Here is a 19,745-nt window from a genome sequence, read left to right as displayed (position 1 = left end):
TTTTGTTTTGAAAAGTATCTACTTCAGTCCAGTGTTCTCATTTCACATACGAAGAAAATGAAGTAAAAGCATTCCGGAACAGATCAGAAGTTAGTGTCGTGGCAGAGTCAGGATTTGTTCCGCAGGTGCCGTGGGTCCCATAGCAGCACCACGTTGCCTCGCTTCTCTCATACTCAGAATGTCTTGACTGGGCAGCGATCATGTCTGAAGGTCTCTATGCCAGCTTCTGATACAGTGTGAATTAGGAGAGTTTTATATTAAATTTTTTATCTCATTAAATGCTCCTAGAATTACTGGTATTCTTCCCCCAGGCAGGTTAGGTAGCTAAGATCGTTCATTCCACAATCAGTCTTTAAGCAGCCGCTTCTGCGCCTGGACCGTGCTGTGTCCTAGATACAAATATGAAAAGACAGCTTCTCTGCCTAATGAGAACATGGTGTGCGGGTGGGTGGGAGGGGGTGGACCATACAAAGAGGAAAACATAAGAACTGTAGGGAAGAGTGCAATGAGCTAAACCGCCTTGCGGAAGGTCTCAGCTCCCTCATGCGGGACAATGACCATTTCTTCCCCAGACCCTTTGCTCAGTCATTTATTATTCAGAAAGCATCTATTTGTTGAACTACTCTGTACTAGGCAGTATGCTGGAAATACGGAGAGAACAAAAGTATGTAAGGCATTACGGCATTTTCCCTGGCCTTAAAAGTGTTACAGCTTAATGCAAATGACAGGGGAGGAAGGTAAGGAGTGGTTTCTCTCTGATTAGGATGGGATGGGGTGAGGTGAGTGACAGTGAATGTAAGAGCTTGCATTGTTAGACTTGTTAAATTTAGCTACATAAGGATCTTCAGAGAATATAACAATTAACAGGAAAAGGGAAATAAGTACAGTATTATTCATTAGGAAAATTAACTGTCTTCTCTTGTTTATTGCTGTTATTGCACATTAGTATTTAGGAATTGTAAGAAATCTTTCTCCCCGTGGTTTTTTAAAATATTAAAAATTTATGTATCCAGCCTCACTTTAATTAAGACACAATAACACTGGTTTTAAATAATGTATTTCCGGGATCCCCCCCTCTCCCCCACTTCCCTCAACCTCTGGGTCGCTACGGCATTTGCTTTGCTTATTATCATTATGCAGTTATTCTCTTTATCTCTGGATAAGCATTTTTATAACCTTGCATCATGGAATAATCTTTGCTATTTTATATTACCCTATAACTCATTTTACAAGAGCAGTTTATAATCTTTATCACCTTTGCTTCTAAATTAAATTGTTTTCTGTCTGCCCTCACATATCAAACTGTCCTGGCTAATTAGGTGAGATGGTGTCACTTTGGGATCTTTCTGTCTTTCAGATCACGTGTTATGAAAGCCCACACTTTAAAAAGTGTGGTTTTAAATGCCAACAGTTCATTGTTTGATTTCTTTATCCTTTTTTGTTGTTGTTGTTGTTAGGAAATTTCGTTATGGCTGGGTTTTTTTCAGGAGACCAATGCTGCCATTTATTGGCTGACTTTAGGAAGCAGGGAGAGCTCTCCAAATATTTCCTCCCTCTTCACCGTTATTATGTGTAATGCTGCCTGGGAGTGTGAGAGAGTGTACCTGTGTTTACATCTCTGTGTATTGTTGGAGAATGACACATAAAGGCAATGGAGTGACCAGTACTTTTTATTTCACATGGCAATTTAATTTTTTATCCAATCCAAGGGTCTGAATCTGAAATTGACAACTACTTCCAGAGTCTCTTTGCTATGCAGTCCCGCGGGGGGGGGGGGGGGGGAGTCTTTTTCCAATGAAAGAACCCTTTAGAACTTTTACTTCCATTACTTAGTCCCTTTTCATATTTTATATAACTCAGTGTTGACTCTGATTTTATTTTAAGTGATAATATATATCAATTAAAATGTAGTCTCAAGTGTTGCTCTACAGGGAATGACCATCTCAAAAGTCGTAGTTAAAAGAAAACTCAGTCCTAGTTAAAAGAAAAGCAAGCAAGAGTTTTTAAGTTTTCTTTACCATTTCCTCTTTGTTATAATTCTCCCTGATCTTTTCTTTGCCAACATCAGAGCCCTCCAGGAAGAAAAATTAAAATTCCCTATCTATACCTTTTATATTTGACCTTGTATCCTAAAGAAAAGGGTATTTCTTTGTCTTATTTTAAAATATTTTTACCTTGAGGTGAAATTATTTTATTTCCATAGAAAAAGATAAATCGTGGTGATTCATTTTTACAATGATTAATTCTATTAAATTACTTTATTATCCTAATGCCCTGGTGAACTTAGATATATGAAATTGTTAATCAGGATAGTGTTTCTTAATAGCAGATATAGATCAATGAAAACTTTCTTACTCAAGTCATTTTGGGTTCAGACATTTTTGTGGCATTTTGATCCAAGAAGTCCAAAAGTAATTCTCATTTTAAACTTCGAAATAGCCACTTGTAGGTTGATAATTACTACCAAAAAACTAAGACAATGAGAAATTGCTAAAAGTTGGGCAGTAGTTGCAGATATAATGGATATAGTAAATATATAAAGAAAAATTTGAGTGTGTAGGGAAGGAGGTAGGAGGGTTGGCATTAGGAGTTATTGGTAGAAAGAGAACTAACCATGGAAAAATAATAAAACTTTAAGATATTTGACTATAAAGAATGAATGAAACTCAGTTCTGTATTGGAGGTGCTCATGTTATTAAACATTTTCTAGATATGCATTGTGCCTCATGAAAATACTAAAAAAAAAAAATAGAATAAGATTTAACATTCCCACCATCGTTTCTATACATTAGATTATCCTCACATGTCTAACATGGAAAATATACTACATCATGCTGGACTCTTGGTAAAATCATTCTAGTGTTAATATTACATGGAATTCGCAAATTTAGAAGATAAATTTAGGAAATAATTTATATGGATATTAAGTAAGGGTACATCTAAATATATGTAGTGAATGTGTAAAGGATATTATTGGTTTGATTGTTCTGTTTACAAATTCAGTGAAAAGCATTAAATATTTGATAAAGAAAAACAAAGAGAGAAATTCCCTAGTTATGAAAAATGATCATTAACTTGAAGGAGACTTTGAGTTAAAGAATTGATATCACTTAAAAATTCATGAGCTAAAAATGATATTGAATGCGGATCAATCTCCTGGGTTTTGGTGTTTAAAGGAAGAAATATTTCAGGGTTGAGAATTGGGGGAGATTTTCTCACACGTATCTATGAAATGTCATTTTATTAAGAATCTGAATCATAGCTCACACCTAACTTTTAATCTCTTTAAGTACCTAGTTTTCTTGGCCATCTCAAGAATGCTGAACTCAGGTATACAGGAAGCGGGAAAGAATTTGCCATCCAATTCTTAGCTTTAAAAGTTTAGGTTTAAAAAAAGAAAATGTGCTTTCTCTGTGAGTGGCATCTCAAAGCTGAGATTGAGATGGATACTTAGAATTTTTAAGGATTTTATTTTTACAACAGTTTTAATATCCACAAAGATAATGATGAAAGTGATATAATTTATAAATATTGTTATCTTTAACTTCCAAATATGCAGAGCAGACAGGTTGGTGAGCAGATGGAATGCAATTATGTTAGTAGTCTACTTGTCCCAGAGCAGTTTTAGAATCACTGAGGTGCAGTGAGTTATGAGGCTGGGATATAAGAAAATGGTTTTGTTTCCGAATATGCTGATGACTTAGAATTTTATTATCTTAGCAATTGCTAAGTCTTTGATTTTTGTTAGAGAATGACACAAGAAGAAAACATAATATAATTACTAAATGACGCATAAACACAGGCAGTGGCTAATATAATGCCTTGAATATTTTAGACCAGCGGTTGCCAACCTGTTGGACCCCGTGGACCACCGGTTGGCAACCACTGTTTTAGACAATAGTTATTTGGATTTCTTTGAGCATTTTTTATGTGTACATTGTGATATACACACATGCATACATTTTCAGAGGTGAGGAAAATTTCACCTCATACCAATAATACTGGAAGAAATTATTTTTAGTTGCCCATTAAAAATTCCCTAGTAGAACTTTTGGAAGCATGTAACATCTGGCTTGACCCCAGTGTACTCCCAACAACTTTTTAAAAAAGCATGTTAACATCTACGGTCAAGTTTTTCTTAGTTTGTAAAATATACTACAGTCATTCTACATATAGTCAGATCCTTATTTCAGGAGCCAAGTTACTAGTCTGTTTCTTACTTGCATCTGGCAACGTTCATCATTAAAGGACTAATGATGGAGCTTGGAATTTTTCATAAAAGCATATTCTGTTTTTTACAGTTAAAATGCTTGTGTCAGAATAAGGTATTTTCAGAAAATAAAATGTATTTCCTGTTTTTTTGGTAAGTATCAAAGACAGAAATATATATAATTGATCTCAGAGAGGGAGAGAGAGAGAGAGAGAGAGAGAGAGAGAGAGAGAGAGAGAGAGAGAAAGAGAAACATCAATGATGAGAGAGAATCATTGGTCAGCTGCCTCCTGCATCCCCCGATTTGGGATCGAGCCTACAACCCAGGCATGTGCCCTGACTGGGAATCAAACCATGACCTCCTGGTTCCTAGGTCGACACTTAGCCACTCAGCCATGCCAGCCAGGCAAGATCCATTTTAAACTCATTCTGCTTTGTGGCATAATATGATGTGATATAATAAAAACCCCATGACAAGTGAACACATTTTTTAATACGTTTATTCTTCACTTTATTTTCTACCTGATCACAGTATTGGAATATTCAACTTAGTGTTCTGTTCCTACACTCAACCACTAAGGTCATTTTTTAAAAAAACAGATTTATTGAGGTATAATTTATATACTATAAAATTCACCCACATAAGTGTCCAATTTTAAAGTTTTGGGTCATTTTTCAGATTTGCGTAACAATCACCACAATCCATCACCCCATTACTGTCATTCCATAAAGATTCATTGTGCTTGTGATTCAACGTAGCTGTGAACAGCCCCAAAGAGGTCTGTTAGTTACCACTTAACATGGGTCCTGCCTGTGTAAGGTTCACCTGTCTGAGCCTTGGTTTTTCACTGAGATGGTAACATCTACCTTTTTAGGGTGGTTGTAAGATTAGGAAATTAAGTTATTACCTTCATGGTTATAATGTTTGGAGGTTCAGGATGGAGTTTAGTATCTGACTCATACCCCCACTCCTGTCTTTAATATTCTGGCTAGAGGAGTACTGAATCAAATGAAGTCAAATATTTATTTGTTCTATAGCCCCAAGTGCAAGATGCCCTAGGAAAGTTAGATGGAGAATACAGTGGGGGTCTGAGTGACTGCCAAGCCTGCTGAGCCCAACCCACCTGACTTGCATATGGACTGAGAAACCAGAATGACAGAAGCAGAGAGAAGAAGCCTGACCCACTGGGTTTGTCACATAGGATGCTTCCCTTCCCCCCACCTTACTACCACCTTACTAAAAGCCTATTGATAGCAGACCCTTCTGCTCAGTACATTGTCTCTGATTATCAAGAGGAAATTATAAGGATTCTAAGCTTGGTTTGGAGAGAGACGAACATCAGAACTAGACTCATATATAACAAGGATTTGGAATTATCAGACCAGAAATTTAAAGCAGCTATGATTAACATGCCAAGGACTCTAATGAATACAGTAGACAGCATGAAAGAACAGATGGGCAATGCAAGCTGGCAATGGAAATTCTAAGACAGAATCAAAAAAGAAATGCTAGAGATAAAAAAAACTGTAACAGAAGAGAAGAATGCTTTTGATGGGCTCATTAGTAGACTGGACACATCTGAGAAGAGAATCTCTGAGCTTAAGAATATGTCAATAGACATATGAAAAGATGCTCAACTTCACTAATCAGTAGAGAAATGCAAATTAAAACCACAATGAGATATCACCTTACACCTGTCAGAATGGCTATCAATAAATCAACAAACAACCTGGATGAATCTTTGGGACATTATGCTAAGTGAAATGAGCCAGCCACAGATAATGTATGATTCCCTTATATGAGTACCTAGAATACTCAGATTCATAGAGACAGAGTGGGATAGTCATTGCCAGTGGTTGAGGGAGGAGGGAATGAGAAGTTGTTATTTAATAGCTATAAAATTTCAGTCTGGGATGAAAAATTCTGGAGATGGTTGGTAGTTTTGGTTTCGCAGCAATGTGAATGTACTTAATGCCACAGAACTGTGCTACGTATTTAAAAATGGTTAAAATGATAGATTTTATGTTACATATTTTACTAACAATACAAAAAAGACATGTACATATAAATGTGACTGCTGGAAGTGCCCTCTTCACTTTTCCTGTCTGGTGAACTTGAACTTATCTTTATTGCCCAACTCCAGTACCACATTCCTAAGTGATGAGTTTGCAGGTTGAGTAATATTTCAGCTCTGCTCCAAAAAATGTTTCTTTTTAACTGTCATTTCCCACCTCCACCTCTCCCCGCCCACACACACACACAAAAGCCCAACAATTTATTTTCAGTATTTGAATTCCACATAACAGGCCCTTCAAGTTAACTTAATGTTTGAGTTTGGAGGGTGCTCGCTTAACAACTTTGTTATGACTGAAACCCCGCTGTAATGAGACTTGCCAGATGGGGTATTTCATGGTCTGCTTAGTGGCAGGGTCACTGTTACAATATTCAGCTTTTGTAAACTTTAGGAAGCAGCTGCTTTTCATTCTTTGTGGAATTACAGTGAAATAGAAGATTCAGGTGGATTTGTATGACTCCTTATCTAATACTTTTTGCTTAAAAGTAAAAGCACCTGTCATGAGGAAGGCAGAATGTGGGAAATTCGTGATTTACAGCTGCCCTTTAGAAAGAACAGAGAAGTGGAAAGGTCCCCCACGGCCAGCATGAGAGCTTTGTCATTCTCCAGGGGAACCGCATCGTGGTGGAGTGGACTTGGACTGCCCAATGAATGACACACTTGATCACCGAGAGAGCAGACTGGTGTGAGAAGTGTTTGGGGGAATTTTGTAGGTGGTAAGGTGGTGAGATGTCTGAAATCTCAGTAGAATAGACTTTACTAGGAATCTTTTCAAGTGTACAGAATATTTGTGTATGAGTCATTCTTTCACAATCAAGTCAGAGCTCTGCTGGTCTTCTCTATTGTGCTTTAACGAAATCCTTTGTATTGTCACTCTGAAAATGCCTCAGTGGATCGGGGTACACAGGAAAACCCTAGTAAAGGGGCTGTTTTTTATAGAAATGAGTTAACTTCATCTATGGAATTATTTTTATCAGTATGCTGTGTTAATTTTTATCTGATTTAATATATAGTGGAAACAGCCTCCAAATGGCATTTATGATGTCTATAAAAACAGTAAAACCCCACGATGATGCAATAAAAAATAATGCAAATTAAGGTTTAACATGATTGGTTCCCATTCTCTGCCATTTCCAAGTCTCAAATGGAGCCAGACAAAAGTTCTTGGGACTGAGGAGATGTGGGGAGAAGGGCAGGAATAAAAGGGAAGGGAGTGCGAGGGCAGGGGTTGCAACCAGGGAAGGAGAAGGTCCTCACAGTATTGTTTCTGATATCACTCCCATCCTGGAAGTCCCAGCCATCACACACTGATGTGTATTTAAGCCCAAACGACAGCCATCACCAGATGTTGCAAACCTGCATCTCTGTCCAGGGTAGATTTTTACTCTCAGAGCCTGACAAGGTCATTTCATTAACCTTCACAATATCAAGAATATCTGCTTTGCAGGATTCAATATTTTCACTATATGTCAGCGTTTTACTGAGTTGTACTCTGTTGAACATTTCTCCAATTATTATCCTACTAGTGGCCCGGTCACGAATCCGTGTACTTTGAAAGGAAATTAATTAGAAGAAATATTTTAATATCGCTATTTGCCCTTTCTCTATAATAGAAGGGTCAGCCAAATTCACGATCGACAATGACAGATCGAAACACAAGCATGTGATTGGTGCCAGGGAGAGCTTTATATGTATTGCGCATGCACGAGTCAAATTAGCCTTTTATAAATATAATAAACTTGCTTAATTAGACCTGCTTTCTGATTTAGCTAAACTTTTTCCAGCCCAGTGAAGCACCCCAACTTCTCTTTCAGGTAATTGTCAGCAACATAGCAGTAAATATCAACATGAAGCAGGTCATTATTGTAGATCATGCAGGGAGAACAAAGGGTAAAATATTTAACTGTGGCAGTGTTTGACTATATTCTGCGGAGTGAGAAAATCTGAAGTCATTTTCAAGGTCCACCATTTCTTTCCAGTCGGGTCAAGTTTCTAAGCTTTCTTAATCTCTGTTTTCTGGCTGATGAAAAGAAAATAGGATTCCACTGAGTTTCCTATCTACCTACTCCATGGTGCTGGCCAGTGCGCATCATGGCAGCTCCTGCATTGGGCGTTTGCCCCCTGGTGGTCAGTTGGACATCCTTAGCACTGCCGTGGAGGCAGAAGAGGCTTCCGCCACCGCAGCTGCGTTCCCCAGCCATGAGCCCGGCTTCTGGCTAAGCAGTGCTCCCCCTGTGGGTGCGCACTGACCACTAGGGGGCAGCTCCTACATTGAGCATCTGCCCCCCTGGTGGTCAGTGCACATCATAGCGACCAGTCATTCCTCCATTTGGTCGATTTGCATATTAGCCTTTTATTATATAGGCTAGATTATTGTCTTTGGGTTTTAATATTCCAATGTCATAAATATACAAGCATTTCTAACAACAACCCTGTTAAAAGAAATGTAATGCATGCCACACATGTAATTAAAAAATTTTAGGAGCTATATTATAAAAGTAAAAAGAAACAGGAAAATTAATTTTGTAATGTACTTTTTATTTAACCCAGAGTGTCAAAAATACTATCATTTCAATATGTAATCATTTAAAAAATATTGAAATAGATTTTTTTTGTACTAAGTCTTGAAATCTGGTATATATTTTTTCACTTACTGCACATCTTAATTAGGACTATCCACTTTTTTAAATACTCACCTGAGGCTATGTTCATTGATTTTACTTAGAGAGAGGGGAAGAGAGAGAGAGAAAAAAACAACCATTGGTTGCCTCCCGTACACTCTGTGACCGGGGATTTTCACAACCTAGCCATGTGTCCCAACCAGGAATTGAATCCCAAGCTTTCTGTATAAGGACCCTACTCCAACCAACTGAGCCACACCAGCCAGGGCTGGATTATTCACATTTTAAGTTCTCAATAACCTTATGTGACTAGCCTACTTGATAGAAATCCCAATGGCAAAGCTAGAAAAATTTGAGCAACCAATTAAATAATATTACTGTTTGATCATGACTAAAGAAAAATTTAAATATTTTCCATACTTACAGAAAAGTTTCAATTAGTAATGTAGGAGAAATGAAGGAAATTAAATCACCATTAGATTACCACAACAGTAATTGTCACAGAAAGATTCACTAATTAATACTAAAATTACTGATCAGAAGTTTAAAAAGAAAGAGGATATTTTCATGGTCATAAAATATCTCCCCCAAATCATGTATAAAGGAAAATAATAATTTGACAGTATAGAAATGTGCTAGATACTACCTTAATCAAGTGATCAAGGTTAATGAAACATCTGATGCATTGAGAAGGTACATCACTTATGGCATCCTTCCCAAAAATACGTATCCTCGATCTCATTATGAGAAAACATCAAACAAATCTAAATTGGGAATATTCTACAAAATAACTGACCAGTACCCTTCAAACTGTCGTGGTCATGAGACGTGGAGGAGACGTGAGAACTGAACACACTATGGGATAATGAATAGGAACCTAGAACAGAAAAATATTAATGAAAAAACTGCTAAAATCTGATTAAGTCAAGTTTAATTCATCATTTTGTAATGTTAATTTTTTTGTTTTGAAACTTTTACTATAGCTATATATGAAGTTAACATTGGGGGAACAGGGTGATTGGCATATGGGAACCCTATGTAGTATATTTGTAAATTTAAAATTATCTCAAAATAAAATTAAAAGTAAAATATAGATGTCTTAGAGTACAGTGTTATTTTTATATATCTCACAATTACTTATCAAATACCAGTGGAGGAAAAAAAGGCTATTTTTTCTCTAATCACCAAATAGACACTTCTGATGGTTATTAATTTTGTGGTTTATTTTAAACATATTTTATTGGTGGTTACTTTGGTTTAAATTTTAATAAAAGATTCAATAATAAAAGTGTAACAAACAGTAAAACCAATGTTAATTCAGAAAATTAAAACAGGAACTGAGACAAATGCTCTATTACTGTGCTCTGTTTCCCGGCAGTATCTCAGAGCTTATTAACTTTCTTCTGCTCTTCCCTCCTCTGTAGTAAGTGACTGTAGCCATCCATTTTCTCCTTACATATAAAGTGATTACAATCTCAAGCATGGCTGATAGGGTGCCCCCTACTTTCATGACTATTCGGAAAATAGTAGCTATTAGATGCCAACTCACTGTGCATGGTGCCACTATCCTAACCCACTGATAGCTTTACCTGGGGTTTGATATTTGAGGTTAACCTGGTTATTGGCAGAGATAAATGCTATTCATCGGATTTATAATTATTTGTTGTATTCTATATGCTTGGTGTTATGCTACCACATGCAGATACCAAAAATCAATATCACGATTTCTGCAGAGAACTTCCACTCAATTGAAGACAAACATGAAGGCACTGTAGTGGGTGGAAAGAGCAGAGGCTTCAGAGGTTTTCAATCATATCCTCACTATCTCTTCCATTAATTACTAGATCTGTATCTTTGGTATTTATTTCAACTCTGAGTCTGTTTCCTTATCTCAATATAGACTACTAATCTCAGACTTACAAGATTGTCATGATCATTAATATCTGGCACAGAGGAGACACTTAGTAAATTATAGATGTTATTACATGGTTGTTATTCAAGCTGTTAAACCATTAGAAAACACAATCATTGCCCAGCCGGCATGGCTCCATAGTTGAACATCAACCTATGAACCAGGAGTTCAGGGTTTGATTCCCAGTCAGGGTACATGCCTGGGTTGCAGGCTCAATCCCCAATGTGGGGCATGCAGGAGGCAGCCAATAAATAATCTTCTCTCATCATTGGTGTTTCTATCTCTCCCTCTTCCTTCCTCTCTGAAATCAATAAAAATATATTTTAAAAAGAAAACAATCATTTATTATATTAAATAACTTTGTTGAAATATTGTGGTAGGTGCTCAATCTTGGTGTTTTTTTCCCTTTAGAGATGATGAAGAGAAAAAAAAGTCTCCATCGGAAGGTACTGATGAAAAGGCTAATGGAACACACCCAAAGACCATCAGTCGTATTGGGAGCACTACCAACCCATTCTTGGACATTCCTCACGACCCAAACGCCACTGTGTACAAAAGTGGGTTCTTGGCTCGGAAAATTCATGCAGATATGGATGGAAAGAAGAGTAAGCATCATTTGTTGTCATTTTCTATTTCATTTATTTTGTCTTTAGGCTCAAAATTTAAAGTGAATTTATATGAAGTAAAGTAAAAGATGAAGGAAAATTATATTACATTGATCTAGAAAAGTATTTTTATTAAAGTTTGATAAAACCTCTAAACCTAAGTCAGAAATCCACTGTGGTACTTGGTCTTCTCCAAGTAGAATTATAGAACTTCAGAAATGGAAGGCTTTATCCTTTTCCAACTTTTTGTTCATTTATTCTTGCTTTCAACAAATAATGTTGAATACCTACTATGTGCTAGGCATCAAAAAATATAGTAGTGATTAGGATGGACAAGGTCCCTTGTCCATGGCATTTACATTTCAGGTGGTTAAGGGAAAGGTTGAACTAATAACACAAAGAATAGCCAATGAGATAAAATCCCAGAGGCAAGGCGGGGAGGGGAGAGAATTGAGAGATCCAAGCACATTTGGAAGAATTGGCCTTTGAGGAAGATGGACAGGTGCAACGTAGGCGAACGTGGCATAGTTGGGAAGCTGAAGGAGTCCCATCTGACGGCTCTGAAGTATGACACATGAATATCTACTGATAGTGTTTGAGATTTGAGAGAAATGGAGTATGTTACCATGTTTAGAATAACATTTGCAGAGTGAAATAGCAATTTGATGTAGTTGAACAAGCTAAGAAAAGCTGATAATGATGCTAAAATTAGCAGGCTCTACCTCTAGGGCAGTGGTTCTCAACCTTCCTAATGCCGCGACCCTTTAATACAGTTCCTCATGTTGTGGTGACCCCCAATTTCATTGTTACAAATTGAACATAATTAAAGCATAGTGATTAATCACAAAAACAATATGTAATTATATATGTGTTTTCCGATGGTCTTAGGCGACCCCTGTGAAAGGGTCGTTCGACCCCCAAAGGGTCGCAACCCACAGGTTGAGAACCGCTGCTCTAGGGTGTCCCTGCCCACCTGCAGACACAAAGGTGCAATGCTGCGATGGGCAGTCCCACTGTTTCCATCTGTGGGCACTTTTTCTTAATATAGCATAGTCTGCTAGGTTCCAGTTGAGAGAAATATTGTCATAGAGTGGCTTTGACATTGGCTTATGATGCTGAGCAAACTTCTTCATGTTTCCAAGTTCTTGAAGAGTACCCCCATCACATTTCCTGTGCGTCCTCTACACTAGACTACTAGACTACCCAGTTTTCTCCAGCAGCATGTGTCGGGACTCTTGGAGTTGCAGATGAGTCAGTCTAATTAGCTTAGGGGAAAAAGGCCAGGACACAACTGAAGATGAAGTATTGTCACTAGGACACTTGAACCATTTCTGTCTCTATATTATTTTGCACATCAGCTTGATTCTTTGAAACAGAGCTCTCTTACATGGCTGGCTGGCTACATGAGTATTAGCAGCACTACAGAGCATGTGTTTGGTTTTGTCACCAGAAATCTTTTTCATCCCACACTTCCACTATAGTACATTCTGGGGCCAGACTCTGATTTGTATGACTGCCGGGATGGAACATTGTGATTAACAGCACCCACTTGGTTGTGACGGCAAGAGGAAAGTTCCTTCAAGAAGGAATAAGATACAGTTCTCGGAGAAAGGGAGTTCTTGGTAGACAAAGCAATGGACATTCATCTCTTTTTTCCCAGCCTGCACACACACCCTTTCTCCATACGTCAAGTTCAGACAGTGCTTTTGCCAAACACAGGACAATCTTTCATTTATAACCACAATCTTTTCCTTTATAACCACAATATTTCTTAATGAGTATATTCTCTGTCCCCCATGCCACGTCCAGCTGTGGCTTCCATCTCCACGGCTGAGAGGTGCTGGGTGGTGTCCAGCCTCCTCGGGTGGAGATGTAGCTTACTCTGTAGGCTGAATGAAAAATACAGCAATAACCGACATACCTCAATTCATATCAAGTGCTAGAAGCATACAGAAAACTGTGGTTTTAAAATGCCTGTTCAAGGCAAGGAAAAAAAGGAAGCAAAACAGCCATCACTGATCCAGGGAAGGTTACTACATCCTGCTGGGCCAGGAGAATAGAGCTAACGAGTTTTTTGAGATACGAGCCGTCTCTAGGCCGATTTTTTGCTTTGAGTTGCGAGCTAAAATTCGGGTTACGAGCCAGCTTCAGATACCCCACCACTAGTTCTCGCAGCGAACATCACAGTGAACGCCACAACATCAGCCCAGCATCACGTGTCTCACTCGTTCACTTTTTGATTTGACATACGAGTAATTTGAGTTACAAGCTCCGTCACGGAATGAATTAAACTCGTAAGTCAAGGCCCCACTGTACTGCATCCTGCTGGGCCAGGAGAATAGAGCTGACCCAGGTGAGCATCTTTTCATTGATCACTTCCCTAGTGATGGATTAACATGCTTGATTAACTTATTCCAACGTGTCGCCAGATTCAGTCTGTTGATGAAATGTCCTTTGTCCATGTTTTCCTGGGCCACCACTGAGGATGATTGGCGAGAATTCCCCAGCTGGAGCTGTTCCCTCCGCACTTCACTGAGTGTAGGTCTAAAACCTGGGAGTTTCTCAGTAGTTGAGCCATCACAGACCTCTTGTACCAGGCCAGAGGTTTTCCTGCCAGTAAAACGCCTTTAACGCTTTAGTTACTTCCTTTGAGAACTACTGGTTGATTAGGGCAGTTTTAAGTGCCACGGCTTCGTCTTTTTAGCAGTTTGAGTTCTTCCTTTTACCTGCCTCCGCTTCTGGTTGTTTCTTCTCCTGACTTAGATTCCCCCAGTTTTTCCACATTGATCCCTTCCACCCATCACCCGCGCCCTCTCCCCAGGCCTTCACAGCACTATTGTCTGTGTCTATGGGTTATGTATAAGCATATAAGTTCTTTGGTTAATCTCTTCTGCCCCCCTCTCCCCTCTTCCCTCTGAGATTCGTCAGTCTGTTATGTGCTTCCATGTTTCTGGATCTATTTTGTTAGTTTATTTTGTTCATTAGATTCCACATATAAGTGAAATCATGTGATACTTTTCTTTATCTGACTGGCTTATTTTGCTTTTTCCTAATGTCCTTAAGCATATTTGTTACATTTACAGTAGCTCTTTTAAGGTCCTAATTATTTTCTCTCTGTCATATCTGGGATGTTACATTGGTGAATAGGGTAGTTTCTATAGTCGTTAATCTTTCGTGGGTATAAGTAGAACTAAACTGGTTACCGATCCCTTTTGTTAGGAAATTTCTTTCTAGTTGCCTTAGACTTCAAGAGACCAAATATTTACTGAGCTGTGAAAGCGATAAGAAATTCTAAGTCTTCGAGGACAAACTCTTTAGATTTGTATTTGGACAACCAGAAAGGGATTCGTTTCCTTCCCAGCTAATCTCCATGATCCCCCAGCCCAGTTTTTTGGACTTTCAATCATATATGGTTGAACTGGTTTATCTCCGTGTACCAGATGCCTGAACTGCTTCTAAATGCATCTGCCTCTCTCTTTTGAGAGGTGGTCACTATAAGAAATTGAAATATGTTTTACATTATTCATGTCTAATGTTCTCTGAAATATAGTACTTTTATATTCAATATATTAAAAAATAAAAACAACAGTGGAGATTTCATAGAACATGGGTTCCAAATAATTTTTGAGAAGTCTATGTAATGAAACCTTTTGGGAATATTTATCCTGCTAAGTCTATAGACATTTATTGGGATTTGTCGTGTTCGGTATAGGTAGAGCTGTATTGGCATTTGTATATACAGGTAAACATGGCCAGGTTCTCTGATGACAAATATTACTAAAAGTTTTTAATCAGTAATTATTTGGGTCAAAACTCTGTGGAGAAATTAAAAACCTGACTAACTTGTCTCTAAATAACCACTTGTCTGACTTAAGATTTAATATCTTCCATTATTTTAATTAACTCTAGACTCAGTTTGTTAGATGGCACCCATAATTTCTCATATAAACATTTTACAAACCTTGGAGGTTTTCTTTGCTTAATTTTATTTATTTAGCCTTTTGTGGATATGCTCAGTTCAGAATTTCTACCTCCAGGAGACAAATCATTATTAAAAGCAAACATTGTATCTCTCATAAAATTATGCTTACCAAACCCATTAAATCTGAAATTAAGGGAAAAGCTTTGAACAATCAAATCAGGCAAACAAAATGTGTCTTCTGGATTTTTGTCAGATAGAATGAAAAATAAAATTCAATATAAGCTCTTAGTTTTACCAATCTGATGTAAGATACTTGTGGAAATCAATAGTAACAGGAAACAGGGTACTCAAAATGTTCTAAATGATGACAATAATAGTCATAATTAAGTGATTACTCAATATTAGAGCTTTATCCTAGCACTTCATGCACTAACTCATTTAATTGCCACCCTATGAAGCAGGTATCATTATTATTATTATCCCCAGTTTACTGAGGAGGAAAGTGATCTTAAATGTCTTATCCAAGGCTATAGTATAGAATAACAGGACATCTAGTGAAACTAAAATCTGATTATAGCAAACGAATTGTAGCATATTGTTAAAACCAATCACATGGAAGAATCTTACAAGCATAATATTGAATGAAAAATCAACTTGCAGAAGAATGTGCATATATAACATTCTAAAGCATACAGAGCTGTTTTTAGCAGGAATGCCTTCGCTATGGAACAGTGGTTACCTCTGGCGGGGAGGAGTGTGCACTCAGTGAGGAGTGCCCAGCCGTTCAACTATACGTACTGATAGTTTTTTAAAATTAGGTGATGGCACATGCATGTTTGCTTTATTGCTCTTGATAACTTTTTGCTGTCTTAATGTTTCATAATAAACTTCTAGAAACTCAATAGAATGCCTGATTGCATAGGAAATTTAGAAATAATTGAGGATTTTTTTCTGAAATCTGTGCAGGAATAATTACAGAAGACCCAAAAAAAACAAAAGTTAGTGATCATCATCTGTTAGTGTAATATTTTAAAATTTCACCACAATAATATAATTTTGTATGTTTTTCACACTTAGAAATGGGAAAGATTTCATTATTGGGAGGTAAAACTGGAGAGGAGGAATGAAGGAAAGCAGGGAGAGAGTGCCATTCTGCTAATCTTAGAAAGACAGTGTAGATTGCCTAACCTAGGAAACAGATGTTGTTAGCATGCTCTGCTGAAACTACAGCAGGAGGGCCGGGGAGGGTGTATGTGTGTGTGTTGGGGTGGGGGTGGGGGGTAAGAGATCAACTGAAGGACTTGTATGCATGCATATAAGCATAACCAATAGACACAAGACACTGGGGGGTAGGGGAGGCCAGGGGGGAAGGTCAAGGGGAAAAAAAAAAGACATATGTAATACTCTTTGTAATACTTTAAGCAATAAAACAAAATTTAAAAGAGAGGAGAGAGAGAGAGAGAGAGAGAGAGAGAGAGAGATGCAAATAAAAAGCCATACAGCTATTGGGAACATGGAATAGAGTGGTTAAGCTTGCTAAATCCTCATGTCTCACAACAGAAAATCACTAGATTTTACAATCTATTAATACAATAGATTTAGTGATATGATGGAAATTAACCATAGAAACAGTTCAAATGTTAAAGTGTTTTCTTTTGGAAAATGGAAGTGGGGGAGTTGGGAGGAAGTGAATCAGAGAGTTAATTGTGTGGACAGATCACTTTAATAATTTTGACATATTTTAATCACATTGCATTTCCAGTATAGATTATTCAGTGATTTTACCCACCTTGGATTTGTTTCTAATTTGAAATATTGAAATGTTTGTTGCTTTTTGAAGATGTGACAACCATATCTGTTCATATTTCAGTCTCGTTTCCAATACTCTGGATCTAAGGCGTGTTGGGCAGCATCTTGAAAAGGTTGAGGAGGTTCACTCACTTCATAGGGGTTTACATACTTGTCTGTCAGTGAAAATTTTACAAATTTAGTCCCACATGTCAACTTTGAGAGAGTAGATGTTGTTCTGAGTCACACATACTGAAAATAGTTTTTAATGGCAATGCAGGCAGAATTCTTTGCTATTGTGTAACACTAGGAACAGTGACACTATAATTAAGACATAATAAAAGTGGAATAGGTTTGTTTTTTCCCCCCAGAAGACAGTTGTCTCATCCTGGTAGAGGAAGACTCTTTAAATGGAGGCAAAGCAGTTATTTTAAAACCAGGCTAAGGTCCCCCTCCTCTCCTCTTGGTGTTCTGTGGCAGCGGGTCTATAATGAAGCGGTTTAAGTTACTGATACAGGGTCACAGAGCAGCACCAAGAAGGCAGCCCTTTGAGTTCTCAAGCAGTAGTTTGCCCCTTGATCGGCTAGTTTTGGTGGTGTTTTATCTGTTTTCAATGTACAACACATCTCACAATTCTACATTTAGACTAAAAGGATAAGTTTTAGATTTTTAAGTTCCGTTTTGATAGTTTATGTCTTTTTTTTTCCTTTTACCTTTTATTGCCATATGTCAGCTCCTATACCTTTTACCATTTATTTCTTTTTATTGCTTTACTGAAACTTACAGGCCCTCCAGTTAAGTGTTGAATACAAATGGTGATAATAGCAGGCACCCTTGTTCTTCTTTTAGCATTAAAATTTTTTTTTTCAGTTATAGGTGACATACAATATATTAGTTTCAGACAGACACCCTTGTTCTTGATCCTAAAGAGAATGCATATTCCCTCTGTGTTTCTCCGTCTCTTAAACACACTCTCTTTCCCTCTTTCTCTCTCAAGAGAATTTTAATTAATGTACTGGAAGGTGGAGTGGAGAGACTAGTTTGAGGGAAGATGTGTGGCTATATTCAGGGACTATAATATTGTCATCAGGCTCTGAGTCTGTTTTCTTATTGTGGCTTCTTTTTTTTCTTTTTTTAACTTTATTTTTATCCTTGACACTATTACAGAAGTCCCCATCTTCCCACCCTCCCCCTTTGCCCACCTCCACCCAGTTCAAACCCCCCTGCCCTCTGGCCATCACCACACTGCTGGTATGTGTCTGTGTCCATCGGTTGTGCATATATGTTCTTTGGCTAATCCCTTCACTCATGTCTTAAAAGCCACCCTTCCCTGCAGTGGAGTAAAGTTGGTTAAATGAGGCCACCCACCATTCTCCTCAGAAGTACTGCTTTGACAAGGACCCGGGGAATAGAAACTGCAGTCTTTTAGCACCAAAAAGTAATCTGTGTTCCGAATTTTTGTCGTGTTTCCTTCTGAAAGAGGAATGCACAGTTTTCACTGCATCTGATTATTCTTTTTGTGCTGTTGACTCATTTTGTTTACATTTTTGGTTCAGTTAACATTTAGGAGAAAGAAGAAAATAATCTTGATGGCTCTGTTATCATTATGTAATGTAATGTAATGTAATGTTCCAAACCCTTCAGTAATCTGATGAAAATTTGAAATTAAAAATGCAATACTGGTTTCCTAAAGGAAATAATGACAGTGATAGAAATTTATGTTCAAAAAAATCTACCACTGGATTGTATAGACTTAAGAATTTGAGCTTTGAAATGAGATAGGTCATTGATTCATTTTAGAAAACACTTTTGAGCACCAGCTGCATGCCAGTACATCACTCTTGATGGGGAAAAAAAGGAGGGAGAGACTGTACCTGAGTAGAGCTGAATTAAAAAAGGAAGGCCATAAAAATATTTGGACACAGAGATTGTGGATAAGATTATTCTGGAAAGGGAATCGGTAACCAAAAGCCTTAAGGTGAGAAAGATCAAATGATGCCTGTTAAGGTGTTTAACTCAGGGATGCATAAAAAGAACCTAATCGCTATTTTAGCTACAGAATATCATCATCTCATCATAGTCATCATCTTAGAAACTGCTTAATGGCCACTAAAAGAGTCATTGAGTAAAGTATGGTAGAGCAAGCAACACATTATCATTATCTGCAGTAATTTTAAAAACTATATATATATAATCAATCACATATATTTGTGTGTTTTTGAGAGAGATCAACCAAAGGACTTATATGCAAGCATATAGGCCTAACCAATGGACACAGACAACAGGGGGGTTAGGGCATGAGGGGGGGATGGGGTGCAATGTGGGGATAAGGACACATATGTAATAACTTAATCAATAAAGAAATTTTAAAAAGAGAGACAATATTCCAATTGTATGGCAGATTGTATGTGCATAGTAAAATGATTGGGAGGTTATATACCAAAATGTTAATCATGGTTGTCTTTGTTGGTGAGACTGGTGATTTTATTTTTTTTTCTGTGTTTTTCCTGCTATTTTCCCTTATGTTTTTACTAGAGGCCCGGTGCACGAAATTCGTGCACTGGGGAGGGGTGGGGGGTCCCTTAGCCCAGCATGTGCCCTCTTGCAGTCCG

General features: G+C 37.7%; 1 protein-coding gene across 3 annotated transcripts in view; it reads left to right on the top strand.

Moving 5' to 3' along the window:
• Nucleotides 1-19,745, top strand: part of PSD3 (pleckstrin and Sec7 domain containing 3) — a 414,114-nt gene that overhangs the window by 330,229 nt on the left and 64,140 nt on the right. For all 3 annotated transcript variants that reach the window (XM_014462866.2, XM_023760800.1, XM_006097020.3), the window contains one exon: nucleotides 11,230-11,423. In XM_014462866.2, the coding sequence (XP_014318352.2) occupies nucleotides 11,230-11,423 (194 nt within the window). The remainder of the gene's footprint in view (nucleotides 1-11,229; nucleotides 11,424-19,745) is intronic.

The sequence above is a fragment of the Myotis lucifugus genome, unplaced genomic scaffold (genome assembly GCF_000147115.1).
Source record: "Myotis lucifugus unplaced genomic scaffold, Myoluc2.0 scaffold_194, whole genome shotgun sequence".
In the NCBI taxonomy this organism is placed as follows: domain Eukaryota; kingdom Metazoa; phylum Chordata; class Mammalia; order Chiroptera; family Vespertilionidae; genus Myotis; species Myotis lucifugus.
This window is presented reverse-complemented; position numbering and strand designations above follow the sequence as displayed.